The sequence below is a fragment of the Daphnia pulex genome, chromosome 4, assembly GCF_021134715.1.
Source record: "Daphnia pulex isolate KAP4 chromosome 4, ASM2113471v1".
In the NCBI taxonomy this organism is placed as follows: Eukaryota; Metazoa; Arthropoda; class Branchiopoda; order Diplostraca; family Daphniidae; genus Daphnia; species Daphnia pulex.
The window spans coordinates 7,103,233-7,122,445 of record NC_060020.1 but is presented as its reverse complement, the minus strand read 5'-3'; the positions used below and the strand labels follow the sequence as shown (position 1 = coordinate 7,122,445).

At 46.5% G+C, this 19,213-nt stretch overlaps 1 protein-coding gene across 5 annotated transcripts in view; it reads left to right on the top strand.

Moving 5' to 3' along the window:
- Window positions 1–19,213, top strand: part of LOC124193137 (zinc finger protein 1-like) — a 43,926-nt gene that overhangs the window by 20,550 nt on the left and 4,163 nt on the right. Inside the window, exons 3-8 of one of the 5 annotated variants that reach the window (XM_046586794.1) lie at window positions 1,174–1,642; window positions 1,772–1,944; window positions 17,094–17,512; window positions 17,935–18,075; window positions 18,166–18,291; window positions 18,374–19,142. In XM_046586794.1, the coding sequence (XP_046442750.1) occupies window positions 1,174–1,642; window positions 1,772–1,944; window positions 17,094–17,512; window positions 17,935–18,075; window positions 18,166–18,291; window positions 18,374–19,142 (2,097 nt within the window). Of the gene's footprint in view, window positions 1–1,173; window positions 1,643–1,771; window positions 1,945–16,220; window positions 16,938–17,093; window positions 17,513–17,934; window positions 18,076–18,165; window positions 18,292–18,373; window positions 19,143–19,213 lie in introns of those variants that run through there. The other 4 variants (XM_046586795.1, XM_046586798.1, XM_046586797.1 and 1 more) reach the window with 4 other exon arrangements.

Sequence of the window (19,213 nt, the reverse complement as noted above, 5' to 3'; positions counted from 1 at the left end):
GACTCCCTCCCTGCATAAGAGATGATGATGCCGTTTTGTCATCAAAGTTGAAGAGGAATCAATTGGCGTGATGTCTGCTGTGTCAGATGGGAGAGAAGTTGTTTATTTCATCCCCGTCCGATTTGGTCGGCGAAACATTTTGATTGATTAGTCCCAACCCGAATTTCTTTCTTTTTTCTGATGATTTTATTCGTCTTTTTGTTTGCTTGTATCTTTTTTTCTTTTTACACTGCGCGCTTGCTAAGCTACAAATAAGTTGGAAATTCACGGGCCTTGAAAAGTTACAGTGGTGGGACGTTCGGTGATTGAGTGGGACCCTCGTTTCCCGTTGGGTTTGTTGGAAGGGAAAGAAAAGAGGAGAGAAAGAACGAAAGACTTTTTGGGTGATTTCCGCCCTCACCACTGCCGCCACTATATATATACGTCCTGGATTTATTATTATAGCGTACACATTTTCTTGATCTCTCATATTTATATAAATATATATTTCGCCTCCTTTCTCTCTCTCTGTGTGTGTGTTTGCCCATGTCGAAAAAGAAGGAAAAACTTTCAGTGCAGCTGGAAATGACGGGGAATTCCTTCCCTATTTTGATTTCAAAAAAATTTTTTTTCGCGGGTAGGAAGGAAATTTCTTTGGTAAAATAATTCAACCGTCGTCTGCCAAGTCAAAAGATACAAAAGCCGAGTGGGGAGGAGAAAAAGTGAATAAAATATAAAAAAAAGGGAGGGGGATGATGTTGTATAGAATCGGAGGAATAGAGTGAGGTGGGGCGGAAGAAGGTGAGCGAATCCGGTCGGATGGAGTATACGTTATATTTATATGGGAGCTGTACCGATGAATACACAGGACACACACAACATGAGGCGCCCGGAATTTTATATAGAGAGAGAGAGCCGAGATAAATGTATAAATGTGTGTATGTGTGTGTGTAGGATCCGGAAGCTGGATGGCTCGTTTCCGCAACGAGCAGCACTCGAAAAGAGTCTCAAGTGCCTCGTGTCTCGCGACTCTCTTGAAAAGGGCGAACAATCAAAGTGGTGGCGAGATCCACAGACAAGCAGCAGTACACGCCCATATTTCCATGTTTATTCTGCACGATCCCGCGATTGAAATTCATTTCTCCAAAAAATTAACAATTTGTTTTTTTTTGTGTCTTTGTTTGTCTTTTGCAGAAGAGATGATTCACAGCGAAGAGGAGACGACAATGAAGGCGTCGTCGACCAAAATGTTGGAAGGAGCCCCGATCAGCCCCAACGGCTCGTCGGACGCCAATCACAACCTCAACAAACCGCTGTTGGCGACATGTTCTTCTTCCTCTTCTTCGTCATCTTCTTCTTCGTCGTCATCATCGTCTTCTTCCTCCTCGTTCACCACCGCCACCAACAACAAGCCGAGCATCAGAGCCGACAACGTTGTCGCTTCTGATTTCCTCTCCTCGTCTCGTGCCGCAGTCCTCCAGCCGACGCCGACGTCGGTCCACGTCGCCACAGTAGACGGCCGGCCGGAAGACGACGTTGAAGAGGCCGAAGTGGCCACCGAGCCGGAAGAAGTCGAGGAGGAGGAGGAGGAAGAAGAAGAGGATGAAACCACCTCCCCCGAGGGTCAATCCCCAACTCCCCGCGACGTCACTCAACGAATCAAGTACGACACTTGTTCCTCTTTTATAGAATAACAATGTTGAATCAGAAAAATATGAATCACTTTTGATATTAATTCGCTGGTTTTTGTCTGCCATTTTCCCCTGGTGCAACTCGTGCAAAATTGGAACAGCAGCAGCAGCAGCATTTTGTCGGTGGTCAAAGGCGACGTTGATGGACCAGAATCGTCGTCGGGATTGATTCAAGCCACGTCGGGGCAATCCATCAAGAGTGGCAAGAAATCATCCGGCAGCATCCTGGCTCCTAGAGTTCCCTCCAACAAAAACAAGAGCCGCAGCAAAACAGGTTAGTTGCGTTGCGTCTCTTTTTGTTTCGTTTTCGTTTCATTTTATTTCGACCCGATATTTTTCCGTGATGAGACTCTCCGGTAGTTCACCATCCATCATCTCGTTCGGTATTTTCTCTCCCCTCTTTTTCTTTTGTGATTTGATGCAAGTCGCATGCGAACCGACAGAACATTTGATTCAAAAAGGGGAACGAGACAAAAAAAAAAGATTTTTCACAAAAATCATCGTAAAACAAACGGAATGAAATTGTTGAACGATGTCGTAGAATTGGAACATTGACACATGTCGTAGATCCTCTGTTTTACAGTCTCGAGTGGCGGATAAGAAAAAAAAACAACAAAAAATTGAAATAAAAACGGGGGGAAAGAAAAGATCCAATGATATTAAGCGATATGTTAGAACTACTACGTCGAAAGATTGCTGTTGTTCTCCCGTTCTTTTTTATTTGCGTTTTTTTTTTGTTTCTTTTTCCCTGAGCTCGTGCCAGTACACACATCGTCCAGATGATCCGATTGTGTTCTATGGTGTTGTCTGCTGTGTGTTTTTCTTTGCTCGGTGCCTCGGTGGCCAGGGCCAGCAGCCGAGAGGGTAGAGCACAGCTTCTAAAAGTAAGACTGAGGATGATGGCCGACGACAGTATGACAGCTGTTGAGGGGAGAGGGAGGCAAGAGGTCTGGCACACACACTCTCATCGTTGTCTATCGTAGGGAGAGGCCCGTGATTCGATTACGGGTGTTATGTGTTCCACCATCCGAAGAAACGGGAGCAGGTTCTTTCTTTTTTTTCCTTCTTCTTCTTCTTCTTTCCTTTTTGGATCTTCTCCCTGACACGATCCACTTTACGTTATGACCTCTTGTAGAGCTGCGTCCGGGCGCTCTTTAGCCCATGAAATCCGATTAATATGCGCATTACTGGGTACTTGCTGCGATGATATAGTCGCGCTCGGAGAATTGTATACACAAACGCGCATAATCACATGAAAATCGCGATGGAATTAAAACAAACTTAACACACACAGCGCGCGTGTGTATACATAGACGTAGGTTAGACGCACATCAGGGGAGGGGATATATCAGAAAATCCAGCTGTCGTCCAGTTCGGTTAAGGTCATTTGTCACGGCGGTCAAGTCTGTTGGACGCCAAGAAGAAGAAGAACAAAAATGCTTTTGTTTATTTTTACTACTTTCGCTCGACTGATGCAGTCGGCCGTTTGCGGGGCTGCATGGTGTATACACAGAAAGACAAAGCTTTTCTCGGCTGTATAGTAGTATAGTTCGCATAGTGGCACAAGCTACAGTATATATATATATATATAAGGGAGGGGGGAAATGAACGCCATGACCACCAACACACTAATGGACCTTTAATTATCCCTGTGGTGGTTTTACTTACCGAGGAAGATCTTTTCCCTTCCGCGTCCGTTGTCTCTTTTTTTTTCTTTTTCTTTTTTGTTACTTTTTGTTTTTATTGATGCGACCCTCCTCCTCCCTATTGTTGCTATTGTTGTCCACTGGCTGTCTTATCTTCACTGACCGTGATGGAGCGTGATGAGAACTCGGCTGCCTTTTGCTTTTTCCCTCCTCTTTTTCTATCGACCGACAAGAGCCAAACACAAAAACTGATGTGTAGGCGGCCTCGGAAAAGTTTTGACTTGCAATAGGATACAACGACAACAACAACAACACTAGGGCTAGAGGAGTGTGTGCAAGTCATGGCTTTGTGACTTTTTGTCGTCGATTTCATTGCGGAAGCATTGGAAATCAAGTGAGACAGACTCCACTCGTCGGCAGACTCGACATCCCCCCTTCCTCATGGGTGTGTGATTTCGTACTAAAGGAGACGACGACGATGATCATGGTGGTGGTGTAGAGCGGAAGTTTCCTGTTGAAAAAAAAATATATATATATAAAATAAAATAAAATAAAAAGAAGAAGAAGAAAATAAAGGCCACGGGCCGGATTGCTGTAGTAGCGGATCCATCAAAGTCAACCTAATCGCTGGACGTTTTTCTTCTTCTTCTTTTTCTTCTTCTCAGCTTCTGCTGCGAACCTCCTTCCGTGTGTCTTCTCTTTTTGTCGGTGCTCATCTAGCCGCGAAGTATACATACACGCAGCACAGAGAGAAAAACATACATACATGTATGGAGCAGTAGTTTAGGGGCATCGTTCTTGTATCCATCGTGTGTGTCGGGACGTTGACTGGGATAAATATCTCTTTTCGAATGCGAATGTATATATATACAGTTACATGCACTGAGATGCTGTTTTTGAAATAAGGCGAATGACAAAAAGGAAAATAAATCTACTGGCCTCCGCCTCTATTCGCTGTCGATTCGGTAGAAGAAGAAGAAGAGACAAAAGAGGCGAATCGATCCGCATTGATGCCCCACCAATGGGCCAGCGTATATACTAGACGCTAGACGAGCTACTAGTAGTAGTAGTAGTAGTAGTACTCTCTTTTCTTCTTCATCATCAAATCCCTTTAATGAAGGTATATACACAAGTCATCAACATCCAACAAAAGAGGAGCGCAGGAAAAAGGATGGGGGGTTGTAGAGCTCAATATGCTGATGATGGCGCAAATCCTCTGGCTACCGCCGGAGGAGATTGGCGACCGCTCCCTGGCTGTCATCATCGCGGACGGGCGGGACAACCTAACATTATAACTGCTCTTTTCCCTCTTCTTTTTTTTGTATCCTATAGTTGCGCAAACGGTTCCTTGCAAATGTGTGTGTGTGGGTGATGATCAGGCAGGGATTTGTTTAGAGACCCTTCTACTCTCTCGCTAGGAAGGGGGTTTGATTGTCATCAAGCTCCTTCTCTCTGGGTTTTTTAAAAGAGTGGGTGTGGTGGTAGGAAGAAGAAGAAGATTCATAAGCTTCTTCCATTCCATTTTGTTTGGATATTTTCTTCTGTGGGTGGGTGTGTGTGTGCGTGTGTTTAATATATGTATAATAAATAGATCTATACTTAACATATTCTCTTGTGTTTTGTCTGGAGATGTCCTCGAGATTCCTTCTAGTGTAGGAGGAGGAGGCTGGTTGGGTTGGGTGGGGTAGAAGGGGAGGGAGGAGGAGGAAGATGATGGCTTTTTGTATCTGTCGAGCCGTGACTTGATGGCGTGTCATCCTCTGTGACAAGCTCCACCAGCGAAAAGCTTCTTCTTCTTCCTACAACTGGATTGTATAGTAGTAGTCAGTCAGTGTGTGTGTGTGTGTGGCCTTTCTCTCTCATGTTTATGCATCGTGTTGCTGCTGCTCCTAGTAGTACACAGGCTCTACTCATTTGCTGCAAGCCCCTGCAAAAGGTCTCGTCAAGTCCTCCCCCTCTCTGCCATCAGCGCGACATGACTCAAAACACAGAGATTTCGACTCTCTCTCTCTCTATAGTACACCTCCTCCTATAGTTGCAAAGTCTCTTCCTAAGACTGACGTTAAGATGGAGCGGCTTGATGATGATGGAAGGAACGTACTAAACAAGAATATTATTATCTCTTTCTTTCGCTTTCTTGTTTTCCTTTTTTCGCTCTCTCCCATTTCCTGATTGTATGTGTGTGTGTGTGTGTGTTTGAGCATTAATTCGACCGGCACAAAGTCGCACTATACCTTCTTCTCTTCCGCCCGATGACGCTCAGCTGATGTTATGCTCTCAGAAACTTAATGCCTAGCTTCCTCGTCGTCGTCGTCCTACCCCGACTCTTCCATTTCTTCATGTTATTTTATAGTCTCTAGCCTCTAGAAAGCTTCTTCTTCTACTTCTTCCCTGACTGGCTGGAACAATGCTGATTACCGCAACATTAACGATAACTCCATCCTCCCCCCCCCCCTCCCTTTCGCGACTTGCCAGCTGTTGTTACTCCTCCCGGCTCCTGAACACAGTTGCACTTTTTTTTAAAAGGAGAAACCCTCTTTTCCAGTAGTAGTAGTAGTAGTTGTACCACCACTACCACTACCGAAAGTCTTCTTCTTCTTTGGCTTCTCCATTCGACTAATCAGCACGCCAGGCTGAGCACTGAACAACCCACCACAGCAACGTCGCATTACTTCCGTACATATACACACTTACTATGCTGCCATACTGCTAGTCTTAGTATTAAATAGCTAGCTGGCGGTTGCTTCCCAATGTTTTCCAGCAACGACTCTATTATGCCAGACATTTGAAAAGAAGAAGTGGGAGTAGGGGGGTTGGCAATGGATATAACCTCCCTCCTTTTCCTACTTCCTACATATCTTTCCTGTTTTTCTTCTTCTTCTTCTGCCGGATTGAAAACTTTTCGGCTGTGTGTGCTCAAGTAATGGCAATCAACCCTGGGATGTTTTCAGTAAAGTCAAGAAACTTTTATGTCGATATCATTCGTTAAAAGGTATACGCCTACTACAATAATCGTGCATACAAGTTGTACAAGGGGGACGGCCTGTTTCTCCTATTGTTTACTGTGTAATAACGGTCGTCCTGTCTGTCTGTGTTTCGCCATCGGCAGCTTTTTTTTTCCTCTCCCCCCTTTTTTCTTAATAATGAGTTATTGGTGAAACACCAGGGGGATCTTCTTTTATCTCTCTTTTTATGATTATTATTGTATCTCTGATGTGGATGTATACAGTAACGTAAGTAGTCGTTCTATTCGAGCTCTGCCGACTGTATTGTGCGCCTAGTTTTTAGCCGAGTGAAGAAGGAGAAGGAGGAGGGATGGATGGATGGTGGGTGGAAGCTACATGTTGAGGTTGGTGCACATTATGATTATGATTATTGTAAGAGGAGCCGGAGGAGTAGGAGGACTATAGTGGTGGGAGGTTTCTCTCTCTCGTCTCTAGCTGTGTCTGTGTCTAGTCTCTTCTACACACAATGGGGTTATGATAATGGCCGCTGGAGTTTGATGCTGAGGGTCGTAAAAGCATCTAGAGAGTAAAAGGGAGGAGAGGGGAGGAGGAGAAGGAGGGATGTTCTGGCTGCTACTTCACTTTTGCCAGTCGTACCGCCACGACTAAAAGTCCTGATTGCCGTAGATTCCGCACACAACAACAACACACGCGGCTACAAATCTGTGTAGCTGTAGCTGTAGCTGTAGCTGTGCGTCATTTGATATCTCCGTCTCTTATATTCTTATATGGCCGGGCCGCCCGCTCTTTATCTCAACTCTTGATTATTCTTCAGTCCTCCGTCTCTCGTTCGGCTACAAATCGTCTCCTTTCTCTCTTGTTGCAGTTAGCTTCGTTCGCCGGTGACTTTCATCGCTGCGACAACAGTGGCCGACCTTTTCTCTTCTCCTCTCATTATTACTCTAGCCCTTTTTTAAAAGCGGCCACAAAAGACGTTTAGCCTCTCTCTCTCTTGTATCTTGTACCAAAGAAGAAGAAGACAAATCCACGGGTTTCAATTAAACGAAATTAATTTCTCCGCTCTTATACACACACACACACCCATCAGCAGACAATCTTCAAGCCCCGATTCTGTCGACATGAATCTTGTTGTACAGAAAGTAGTGGGTAGTAGGAGCAGAGCAGAAGCAAGCAACACATGTTTTATGCTGTTGTCTGGAAGCTACTTGAATTAATGTACCCAGATCGCTCGTACCACTTCTGGAGAAAACAACGGGATCTTTGTTGGTTCATCTGTGGGCGTTTTTAGGTCATCAAACGACCCGAGCTCCACTATCCACTATAGATACATTTTCTGCTGGCTTCTATCTGTACCAGGAAGCGCTTTGGGTGGAAGAGCAAAGCAGAATTTGAAATCCGCATTTGAGCATATTATAGTTGTTATTTTCTGTCGGCTCGGACTGAGATGAACTTGTTGACTGACTATCTGGGAATTACCATATGATTCATGTCTCTGGCAGCGGGGACCATGATAATTATTCTAATAATCCTTCATCGGAAGATTATTCGGGTATTGTACAAAGGACAAGCTTTCTGTCAGTCGCAGACGTCGTCCGCTGCTCGGCGCCCAGAATGATCGCTCTCTTCCGCCGCGCAACTTGACTTGGCGCAAACATTTTTCTGTATAGGCCTCTGTGTGTTCGCCTTTTGTCATGTTAATGTACGGGGCCCGATGAGTGCAAGTTGTTGTTCTATTCAATACTTACGCGAGTCGTGTTGAATGGTCGGTGGTCGTCTGCTGCAATGTTGGATATTGAACCCGAACTTGCCGTTGCCGCTAAGGGATTTCCAGCTTTTGATTCCGGTCGTGTGCACCTGACATTCCGCTCGTAAATTATAGAAGAAAGAGGAGAGAGAGAGAGAGCCCCCCCCCCCCCCCCCTCGCGCCGGGGAGCAATCAATTTAGATGTTAAAACAAATCCAAGAGATGAATTTGCAGCCAAAGTCTCGGGGCTTTTGGAGGAGTCGAGGAGAGATAAGACGTGTGCCGATGGAGATTGAGCCGGCAAGGTGTAATGGTGTGTTACACACTGACGTAGTGCTGCGCTCTCATTCTCAGCATCTCTCTTACAAAAAAAAGACGAGAGGAAACTTGAGAGAGGGAAATTAATGTAGCGGAAAAAAAAAATCTAGCTGATGCCGCCCAGCAGCTCCTATACCGCCAACCCACACACACACACACACACACTGCCGGATATCGCTCCGGCGTTCACGCGGGGCTGCGAAGCATCCAGTTGTGAAACGTCAGAGACTTTGAATTGGCTTTCGCTTCCGCCTTTTCATATTCGTTTTCTGAATTTTCGTATATTTTGGCTCTCTGCTTTTTATATGCCCGCCAAATAGCTCGTCGTCCCTTTCCTTTTCTAACCAGCAAAGTAAGAAATACTCTGACGTGAATTGCATCAACTAATCGATCGCAATTCCATTTGATTGAAGAAAACAAAAGGCTAATAGAAACTTAAAATGATTCCAAAGGGAGGATCCGAGTTCTATAAGACCTAAACAACACCTGAACCTTAGGGGTGAAAAATACAATGTGGAAAAACAAAACAAAAAAGAAATAAGAAGCTCCTCTTTGTATTTCTTTCTTTTTTGTTTTGTATTTTGTATTCCACGCGGTATTGAATGGTGGTGGGACGGTGCCGGCTGGGAATCCCGTCAGGTCGATTAAGACGCCCGAATTGTTGCAATCCCATTTTTTGAGGGGAGAGGAGAGAACTGGTTGGTTGGTTATGTGCTGCTGCTGGGTTGCAGAGCAGATCGTTTTCCCTTTTTTTCTCACGCACTATAAAGGTTGTGTGTGTAGTACGTGTGAAAGGAGAGGGTTGGCGGGCGTGGGTTCTTTTCTCAAAGGCGTCGTCGGCGTCGTCGGCCGAAGAAGCGAGTTAGGAAACACGGAAAGTGAATTAAGGTCTGGGAAAAGGTACGAAGTGTGCGGATATCCGTTTTTTCTTCCTTCCTATCCACACCACTCGTCTCCTAGACTCTCCCTGCGTTCGTCGGCCTATCCTCCTCCTCTCGAGCTGCCAAATCGTCCTGAAGTTTCAAGAGGTTCTCTCATCCTGCAGCAGCGGCAGCAGATGACAAATACATTCAAATCCGTTGATTCGTAACTGTAGTGCTGCCAGTATTGTGTCTGTCCTACACACATACAGGCATACACATATATTGTGTATCGCGGAAAGGGCTGCTGCTGCCGCTGCCGCTTCTCGGTGCAAACGTCACGAAAACAGGAGCCAGAGAAACGCCCTGGCGGTGCATTATGCACGAGCCGGACCGTGGGAAACGCGCGACAGGCGAAAACAGAGTGCTCCTAGATGGAACTCGCGACGACGACGACGACGACGATGACGTGTATGCGGCAGCACTGCAGAAGGAGAAACAGCCGTGTGTTTAGAAGAGTGAAGAAGATTTTTTCCGTGTTATTTTTACTTTGAGCAGTCCTGCCGGATAGAGGGATTCCACTCTCGAGAGCCGTGTCTTTCAAAAGGGAGAAAGCACTCGGGCTCGTCAGCCCGTAAACTTGATCAAATTGCTTCCAAATGCAAAACTTTCTTCAGCGATATTTATCGAATAAAAATTGACTCAGCCGCTCTCACACTGCAAAGACGGTTAGGATCTGTTAGTAGCGGTGGCGGCCCTAAATAGCTGTGCCTTTTACAATGCCGTAAGTGATGGAGATCAAAGTTTGTTTTTTTTCTTCTTTTTCTTGCGTGGAAGTCATTTTCAACTCTTTTGAAGCCGTCGAGAGTGAGACGAAATGACGTGTCATTTATTACGTCGGTAATCGGTCTCGTCCGGACTGCGAAACAACCTGCTGTGCTTTTCTGTTTGTTTGGCCGGTCGCTTTCTTGCTTGAGAGGATAAGGACTCTCTTCAGGATGCGAGAGAGAGTTTTTCTTCCTTTTTTTTTCTTTTCTTTCCTGGCCGTCCCTGACTGGACCTTCTGACCATTAATAATCGTCCAGAAGTGGGCGATCGTAAGAGAGAGAGAGAAAGAAAAGATTCTTTCCCTTTTTCTCTTTTAACACAGAATCGGACCATTAAACCGATCAACTTCAACAGCGGGCATCATCACGCTGGACCACATTGGGCGATGTGACTGTACTGCTACTGCTGCTGTTAGGGTACTCTACTATAGGCTATTGTAGTTCTTGGCTCCGCATGGCTTCTCAGCTGCTGTTGGCCATCTTCATCCTCTTTTGCTCCTTGTACCAGCAGCGAGTATATATGGACCGCCACAGTTGGCGACGCACGGTCATTTGTTTCAATCAGAGTTTTCAATTGTGAAGACGTCGCCTGGTCAATTGACCCGATTCTCACATAAATCATTCGATATGGCCCTTTTGTCGGCCGTTGATCGTCCAATGATGAAGTAATATCAATTAAGGTTGATGCACATTTTCGAGAGAGGAAGAGAAATATCTTTCAGACTCCCCCCTCTCTCTCTCTCTCTCAAGGCATACAGGAAGGAAGGCAGGCATTAAGATACTTTTGCTAGCTGAGATTGTTCTTCACGTCCACGCAGCACGTTCGTGGCGGTTTGTGTACAAGCGCAGGAGGGTCAAAGATATAGATAAAAAGAAAGAAAGAGAAAAGAAACCATTTGAAATAGGGAAAGACAGGAAAGAAGGAGAAGGGAAACGTACACACACACCGACAACAGTTTCTCTATATAAAATGGGTCCGGGAATGGTTAGATAAATATACCTTCAGAGAAAGAGAGAGAGAGAATATAAGAGGAAGTAGCCTCCTGACTTGATGGTACAGAAACAGCAATCTGAAGCGGCTGTTGTCCAGAAACTAATAGATCCTATCGTCCATCCGCCTCCTCCTCCTCCCCCCTAGAGCCTACTACTCTCCTAGCTCCTTTCTATATACACTTGCACTGGCTGTATTCTCTTCTTGACCCTGATGATATGGTCTTTCCCTGGCCGTCCAGGGGCTCCCTGTTCCCTTTATTCCATTTTCTTCCCTTTTTTTTTTGTCTTGTTTTCTCCCGCATCATTTCCACCTGATTCTCGTCTGCTCCTTTTACTTACTGACATATCTTTTCTTAGCCATTTAGCTCGTCCAAAAAGTATTCCAGCTTTTCTGTCCCTTTGCCCCAGAAAAGCTTTTGTCTACTTTTTTTTTTTTCTTCCTTCTCTCGATCAACTCCGGTAGATCCCCCCCGCTAACACCGGGCTCTCGGTGCACGTTAGGGAGACGATGAACTACGGGATTTCCAGGAGAAAATGATCCTGCCAACCCCTGCCCCTGCCCCCCCCCCATACATATACACACAGTAGTATTCCAGCAACTACAGTCTAACTCTGAGCAGTGCTGCTGCTCCTCTCGATTCGAGTACTGGAATATATAAGGAGGGAACCAGAGGGGGAGATTGTATCATAGCACACTCTGGGGACGCGTGGGAGATCCTCTTTTTTTTTTTTTTTTTTTCGTTTTCTGCCGTTCAAAAAGGCCCCCGAAGTTGTGTCTGTTGGCCTCCGCTATTGCCAATCAAAACCCCGACTTACTGTATGTAACTCGTCTACTCCACGATTTCGTCCCGGTTCAGTTGGTCAAGATATACCCAGCCAATTGCTCCGCCAACCCCAAACTCTTCCTGTCTTGTCTCGTTTTTGTTTGTTTATTTGTTTTGTATTTTTCCTTTTTTTTGTTCTTCTTTCTCCTCTTGACGAAACTGATACGGGACGTCCTATTCGACATGGGCGTTCCCTTATAAAAATAAAATAAAAAGGTGGAAGAGAACCTTGTATATATTCTTAGAACGAAAAAAAAAAGTCGTCTTTGGGGAACCGTGGCTGTCGCAATACTACTCGTACATCTGCCAGTCAAGAAATCCTCCCCAGAGATAAGACAAATAGGGAAAGGAATAGCAAAAAAAAAACACGGTCCATTTTGACCCGATCGCATTGACGATATTAATCCGTCGCTTTTAAATTTCCGTTTCGTTGGGAAACGAGATAAATGAGAAGAAATAAACTTGGAAAAATCAGATCTGCGTCGCACCCTGTGTGTGTGTCATTTGCTTAGTTTTCGCAGTCCAGCTAGTGACTAAGGTCATCCGAGATAGGCGTCTTGTGACATCAAAGCTGACATGATGCAGCACAAAAAGAGGAGGAATTCTGAGCCAAGCAACAACTCCCCTTTTGTATCTTGTACCATTTGGACTTTGTTGTTATTGTCAAATCGGCGAGAGAATAGGACACGTCAAGGACTTGTCGTGTCACCTTCTGCTCGGCATTCCAAATGGTCAAGAATATCAGAAACTCTTTCTAAAACAATGACCATATTCAAAGTATAGATTCCATAAAATTTTGCGCAATTATGAAATAGTTTGATGACATCATCTGCCACCAGGCATCGTTGGATTGAGAAGGACGCCACCTTTTGTTTTGATTACGCATCCATTTTATTTGAATTCGATCTAGTTTCGCCTTGGCGTCTGGTGAATCACAGCGCATTTCCTGTTTGTGCATTTCAAGTTGTAACAGTTGAGCCGCGCTGCGTTATTGTTCAAAGATCGAATCAAAATTCTATTCCTTCGCTCAGCTGACGGCGCTCGTAATTGATGCCATTTCGAGCGTTTCAATTCGAGTTCGCATTTTCAATCGAATTACTCTGCGAGCGAATGCTAGTACTCATGACATCACCTTTATAGACAGCAGGGAGAGTCAGCAAAGAGATCAAGAGGGCAACTCATATAAACACCCCTGTATTTCAACGTAGATACAAATATATATAAGAGAAGACGATTGGAAACAGATGTGTTTGGTTTCAACAGTTCGCCTTCATCTCTTCAGCCCACAAGGGAAAAGAAAAGTGAAAGTTGTTCAGCTTGGTAAAGATCTCTGCTTTCAAGAGTATATGGATATACTTATTCCCGGCCGACCTCAACACATCATAAGGTCATCGGTTCGATTCGTCGTCTTGAGAGTCTCTTCTTCCCGGCAGTTTTTCTTGATATAGATATATACGTCGTTGCCTATACAGTGTGTGTGTGTGTGTATATTATTGTATATTTATATGTTGACGCATCAATAAGGATCGTTGTCAGGACTTTTTGCTCTGAGTGGGAATAGGCGGCGCAGCGACTTGCAGCTGTTTCATCAGTTTCATTAGAAAAAGTGGTCGTGCGTCTCTCTCCTTTCGGGGAGGAATGAGGTCGCGACCGGAGCAAAACTGCACGCGCCGTTCGCCGCTCCATTCCGCACACACACACACAACAACCCGACGCTTGTGTGTGTGTGTGTGTATTGGTTGGCGATGCGGAGCGCGTAGCAAGCCGTGACATTCGAGGTCGATTTTTTGTGTTCTGGCTTCTTCTTCTTCTTCTTTTTTCATAATAACGACGTCACGGCCAAATCTTTTTGGTCGGACGCAGTCGAGAAACTGAACCTGTCGCCACAAATTATGCCACTCTCGTCCTCCCTGCCCGCGGAGGGAAAAGGCAGAGAGAAAAGAAATTACAAGTCAAGTCTCTCTGAAGATGATTCGCCCGTTATTTTCGCTCGTGATATTGCGGATGGATGTGCCGGCCGATGGGTCCTGCAGGCGCTGCGCCACCTCGTCGCCTGTGTGTGTGTGCGTCGCGAGATTATAGTTTGACATGGGATGAAGGTGCTGATGGTCTTGAAATTGCGCAGTCAGGTAGAGAGAAAAGAGTCGTGGCCATGATGGAATGGAGTCGCGGGGCTGGATGGATGGATGGGAGGAGAGATTGCCAGATGCAGGAGCGCGCCTATGTGTGTGTGTATGTATGCCCCCCTCTCTCCCTTCTATGTTCGCTTGTTTTCTCCATATAGCTCTGATTTGTCTTAGCTGCCTGCTTCTGCTTTATCGGCCGTCAGCAGCAGCTGTTGCCGGACCAGGGGTCTTGCTTACTCCGTCCGTCTCCCTATTGTGTCGCTAACACGCGGACAATAGCCCTCCTCTTTCGTCCCTGCTCCTTCACCCCGTTCCCCCTCTGTCTCTCTCTGTCTCCTGTGTTCACTACGTTGAGTCGTTGATGCCAGATTGTTTTCTTCAACGCAATTCCATCAACTTTCCACGAGCTGCTGAGTGGTAGTAGCTCTCCATGTCGACTTCAGACTATACCCACCGACATCCTCGCCTCCCCCCCATCCCCCTTTCCAAAAATGATACATCCGGTACTCCCTGTTCAACTGGAGGTTTATTAGACCGGAAGACAGTGTGTATTAGAGGTGATTCGGGTACGTTGGGAGACTGCACCTTGTGCTATTGTAGGGAGAGTTGACGTCTTGGTAGCGCAAGAGAAAATATAAGAATAATATAAGAAACTTGGCTGTAGGAGGGACTGGGCAGGAGCCGTACTGCCCTTGAGATTAAATTGTCGAGGCCGGTAGCGGCCGGTGGCAAACAGTAAACTTATATCCTCCTCCTTTTTTTCCCATTCCTCCTTCACTTGCAATATCACGCCGGATCGGGTTCTCAGGATATTGATTCGATTCAAAAATATACGCGTACACCGACACAATAAGATCGGCGGCACCTAGAATTTCATATCCTTTTTTGTTCGATCCCCGTGCGAGTTTTTATTTTCTTTGGATTGGCCATTTTGTTGATTTTCAAATAGCGCGCCCTTTACGGCTGCGGGTTTCTTTCACAGTTTCACCTTTGCCTTAATATCCTGGGGAAATCGATTAATCTAACTTTGTTAGAAGTGCAATTAACTCGGCTCTCAGATGTTGTGTGCTTGTTAAAAAGTGGCAGAAACAGTTTCTCGTCTCTTGAACGTCGTCACTGTTTGTCATTCCTTGTTTTAACGCCACGCCGTCCGCTTCAGCTACATATAATGAATGACATTAGGTTTTTATTGGACGTGCCGTTGTTTCCCTGCGCCGCTCGACTGACTCATTACTTTTCGTCTCGTATAGTCATACTCGTCGTCGTCGTCTGTGTGTGTGTTTGCGGTTGTTGTTTTTCCCCTATCGCGCAACCGTATCCGCCCCGCCGCCGCCACCACCGCCGTGCGCTCCTTTCGTTTTCTTCTTCTTTATAACACTAAGGAGGAGAAGGAGGAGGGGCGGTACAGGAGACGGATCCTCTTCTTAGCCAGCTTGAATGTAATTAATGAAGCGACAATGACGCATAGCGGGAGCATAGCGGTGACAGGTTGTGCGGATAGGGGCAGCGCCCGGGAGTCGGAGAGAGAGAGAGAGAAGAGCCGTGATGCATAATTGCCGCTTCTCTCTCACTCTTTTCGCGCTAGCCTCCATTGTGGATGAGAGACTCGGTCGCTTTTCTTTAAGTGCATTACTTCAAAGTCAGGTTTTTTTATTTTTTATTTTATTTTGGAGAGGGCGTCTGGGTGAGGATGGAGTGAGAGTCGGCCCTCTCTGTGCAATTACTCTTCTTATTCTTCTTCTCTTTATTCTCTTTTCTTCGACTCCATTTCTCGCAGATGGACGCCGGGAATTGTTCTCATAGCGTCGCCTCCAATTGGCCAGTCTCATTCTCTGACTCGTCTCCTCACACACACACACACACACACATTCCCCTGATGAAGAAGAAAACCTTTTCATTCGCCCAACAGCTAGCCTGTGCTGTGCTCTAATCCCCCATTTTGATGCGCCTTTATTTGAGCCCCGGCAGATCTCTTCCGACCACCCACTCCGAGCTCTGTACCTTATATCCTTTTGCCATTATCTGCTCTGAGACACAATCAAAGCATCTATTCGATTTGAATCGTTCAACCAATTCTGGCTAGTAGTAGTAACTTGATGCTTCAGTCCAAATCACACCCTGCCAAACAACTCCCCCCACCCACCCACCAAAAATCCCACCCCGCCGATGAGACAAGAGTTGCGCACGACCAGCGCGCGCACCCACCTCTAGCCGATATCACAGACGTACATATAAACACACAGAGAGGATTCGTGTGTGCGCCGTGGACGGACCGAGTGAATCCCGCCCCGCGCGATCTTTTCTCGCTGCGTGTGTGTGTGTGTGGGGCCTCTCTCTTAACTCAAGTTGCGGCTCAAGGGTGAGACGTGTGGAGTAAAGAGGGACTTGACGCTGCGGACTGCATCAGCACGCGGCCAGTCGTCCACCAGCCGTCACACCCTCTGCACCCACACAAACTCACGCACGACTCCTCCTCGCACTGATAAACAGGCCCGATCCTTGCACCTCCTTGACACACGCACCGCACTCCAAATCACTTAGTCACGCAACTTGTTTGGGTCCGTTTCACACGTCCTGCCCTCAACAGTTTTCCCTGTAGTAAATTAATTGACTTGTTTCTTTTGTTTATCGTTCGATCCATTCCAAACTGATTCCAAACATTCTTTCGCGGTGCGTCGTTGTGAATCGTTTCTCGTCCATCATTCCAGGCTGTTTGTGTGTTATTGAATTTTAAGTTCGAGTGTCGGTTGACTATTATTTTTGGGGTTTGGGTCGCTAAATCGCCATGGATTATCGGCAATTGCTTCTAAGTCAAGCCAACGCGCTGGCAGCGGCCGGTTGCTACGGCGGAGGCTATTCGTCCGCTTCGTCATCGGCGGCAGCCGCAGCTTACAGCCAATCCGCAGCCGCTCGCACATATTCCTACAGATTGTGGACCTTGGCAAACGTTCTGACCGATCCTTGTAGGCGTTTTGAAAAAAAAATAATAATCCTTGTCTTGTTTTCTTATCTTGTCTTCTTTTTTGGTTGGGATAAACATTCTCACAGTGTCTGATTAAAAGTTCATCAACAACTCCGTTCTTAACGAGTTTTTTGTGTTTTGTTTGTTATTTGTCCAGGGCCATCAACGGGTCGTCAGGAAGTCGTTGCCGAGTACTTTGCCAAGTGTTGGCTCTGCAGCAAAGGCTTCCCATCGCCGGCCGTTTTGCGTGAACACCTGCAGAACGTTCATCACGAAAGTGCGGCCGCAATCGCCGCCGCCATGGCTGCCCTTCAGCAGCAGCAACCGCAGCAGCAACAATCACAACAGCTCGCTACCAGCGGAGTTCAGAGCAGCAGCATTCAACCAGTGACGTCAGTTCCGGTTGCGACCAGCACATCTTCGTCGTCGACTTCTTCGTCGCTTTCGTCGTCCTCTTCGACGACTATCCATCAGCTTCAGAGGCATCCGCACGCCTGCCTACAGTGCAGCGCAACCTTCGCCGAAAGAGACGAGCTGGAACGGCACGAGCTGACTCACTCTCCCACCGCTCAAGTGGTAATTCAATCAATCCGGCAGCTTAATAGAAACGAACCATCAATCCTATGATGATTGTATATGACCCGATCTTGACATCCCTCCCTCACCTCGGGTTAGACATAGGAAGAGAGAAAGGGGCGAGGGAGGGAACACTAAAAAAAGACGTTCAATTTTCGACCGACTCAATTTCAGTTTTATGCTTTTACGACTGACTATTTCATATCAGTGCAGCACAATATAGAGAGAGAGGGGGAGTTTTGAGCCTCCTGCATGGGGTCAGAAGGGAAAGGGCTCATCAGGGGGGGGGGGGATATGCCTCTCAATCCTGTGTTATGTTAAGACTGGCCCGGCTAGTTTACGACAAAGTCAAAATGAAATGGTCCCAACGATTTCAATTTTTTGATAAACCGTTTTTATATTTGTCGCTCGCTCCTCTCCAGTCGTGTGGTGTTTGCCAGAAGAACTTTGCCAATGTCTACCGTCTGCAGCGTCACATGATCAGCCACGACGAATCGGCTGGACTGCGTAAATTCAAGTGCACCTACTGCGACAAGGCCTTCAAGTTTAAACATCATCTCAAGGTACTTATTTGATTCGCCCAAATCACTTTGACTGACACATTTTAGACCGTCGACTAACGTGTAAATTCTATGGATTCATCAACAATTTAGGAGCATGTCCGGATTCATTCTGGCGAGAAGCCGTTCGAGTGCGCCAACTGCGGCAAACGTTTCTCCCACTCGGGCTCGTATTCTTCCCACATGACCTCCAAAAAGTGCCTCATCCTCAATTCCAGGGTCAGTATTATCCTAGTACATTCCCGAACAAAGAAATTTTCCAAACTTAAATCCTGATTTTCATTTGATTTGAAACCAACAGAACAGTCGACCACGTCTGCCAGTGATGGATCAGAAATCCGCTACCACCACTGTGGCAACCGCAGCGCCACTGAGAGCGCCCAGTCCGGTTATTGGACGCCGCAGCTCGACACCGACCGCAACCGGTGTTGGTAAATTGAACAGCAGCAACAACAGCTTCAACAATGTCGTCAACCGCCACGTCAACGGTTACGCTCCCGTCATGGGTTACCCGAGCCTCTACGAACCGCCCAAATCGGTCAACGCGGGTGTCAACCCACCTGGCCCCGCTGGCCCGCCTCCGCCGCCTCCGCCGGCTCCCCATTACTTTAACACAATACCGGGGATTGGCTACAATAGTTCGAGCTTTGCCCACCTTACCCAATACTTGGTGGCCGCCCAATTGGCCTACCCGCTGCGCAACGCGTCACTTCACAGCAACACCAGCAGTACCAGTCCCATATACAAAGATATGGATCCGGTTGCCTTGGCGGCTGAACTCGACCGTAAGAGGAAACGCTCGGATTCCGGCATTGAGGACTCGACCAGCAAGTTTGTCACCGACTCGAAGCTCGGTCGCTACCAGCCAAACGATGCCATCACAACGGAACACCAGTCCCCAGCTGAAATTGAGAAAGTCAAACAGATCATTGAAAAGCTCAATGCTAATGTCACCCGTCAATCTTTCGAGGAGAGAGTCCAGCATGTCAAGAACTCACAGCGCGGACACTACATCCATCATCCTATTAGTTCCAGCCCTCTTGAGAAACAGCATCATGATTACAGCGAAGGTAAAAGATGATGCCCACTCTTTGATCGAGTTATTGATTTTTAACGCAGGGACTTTTTTTTTCTTATAAAA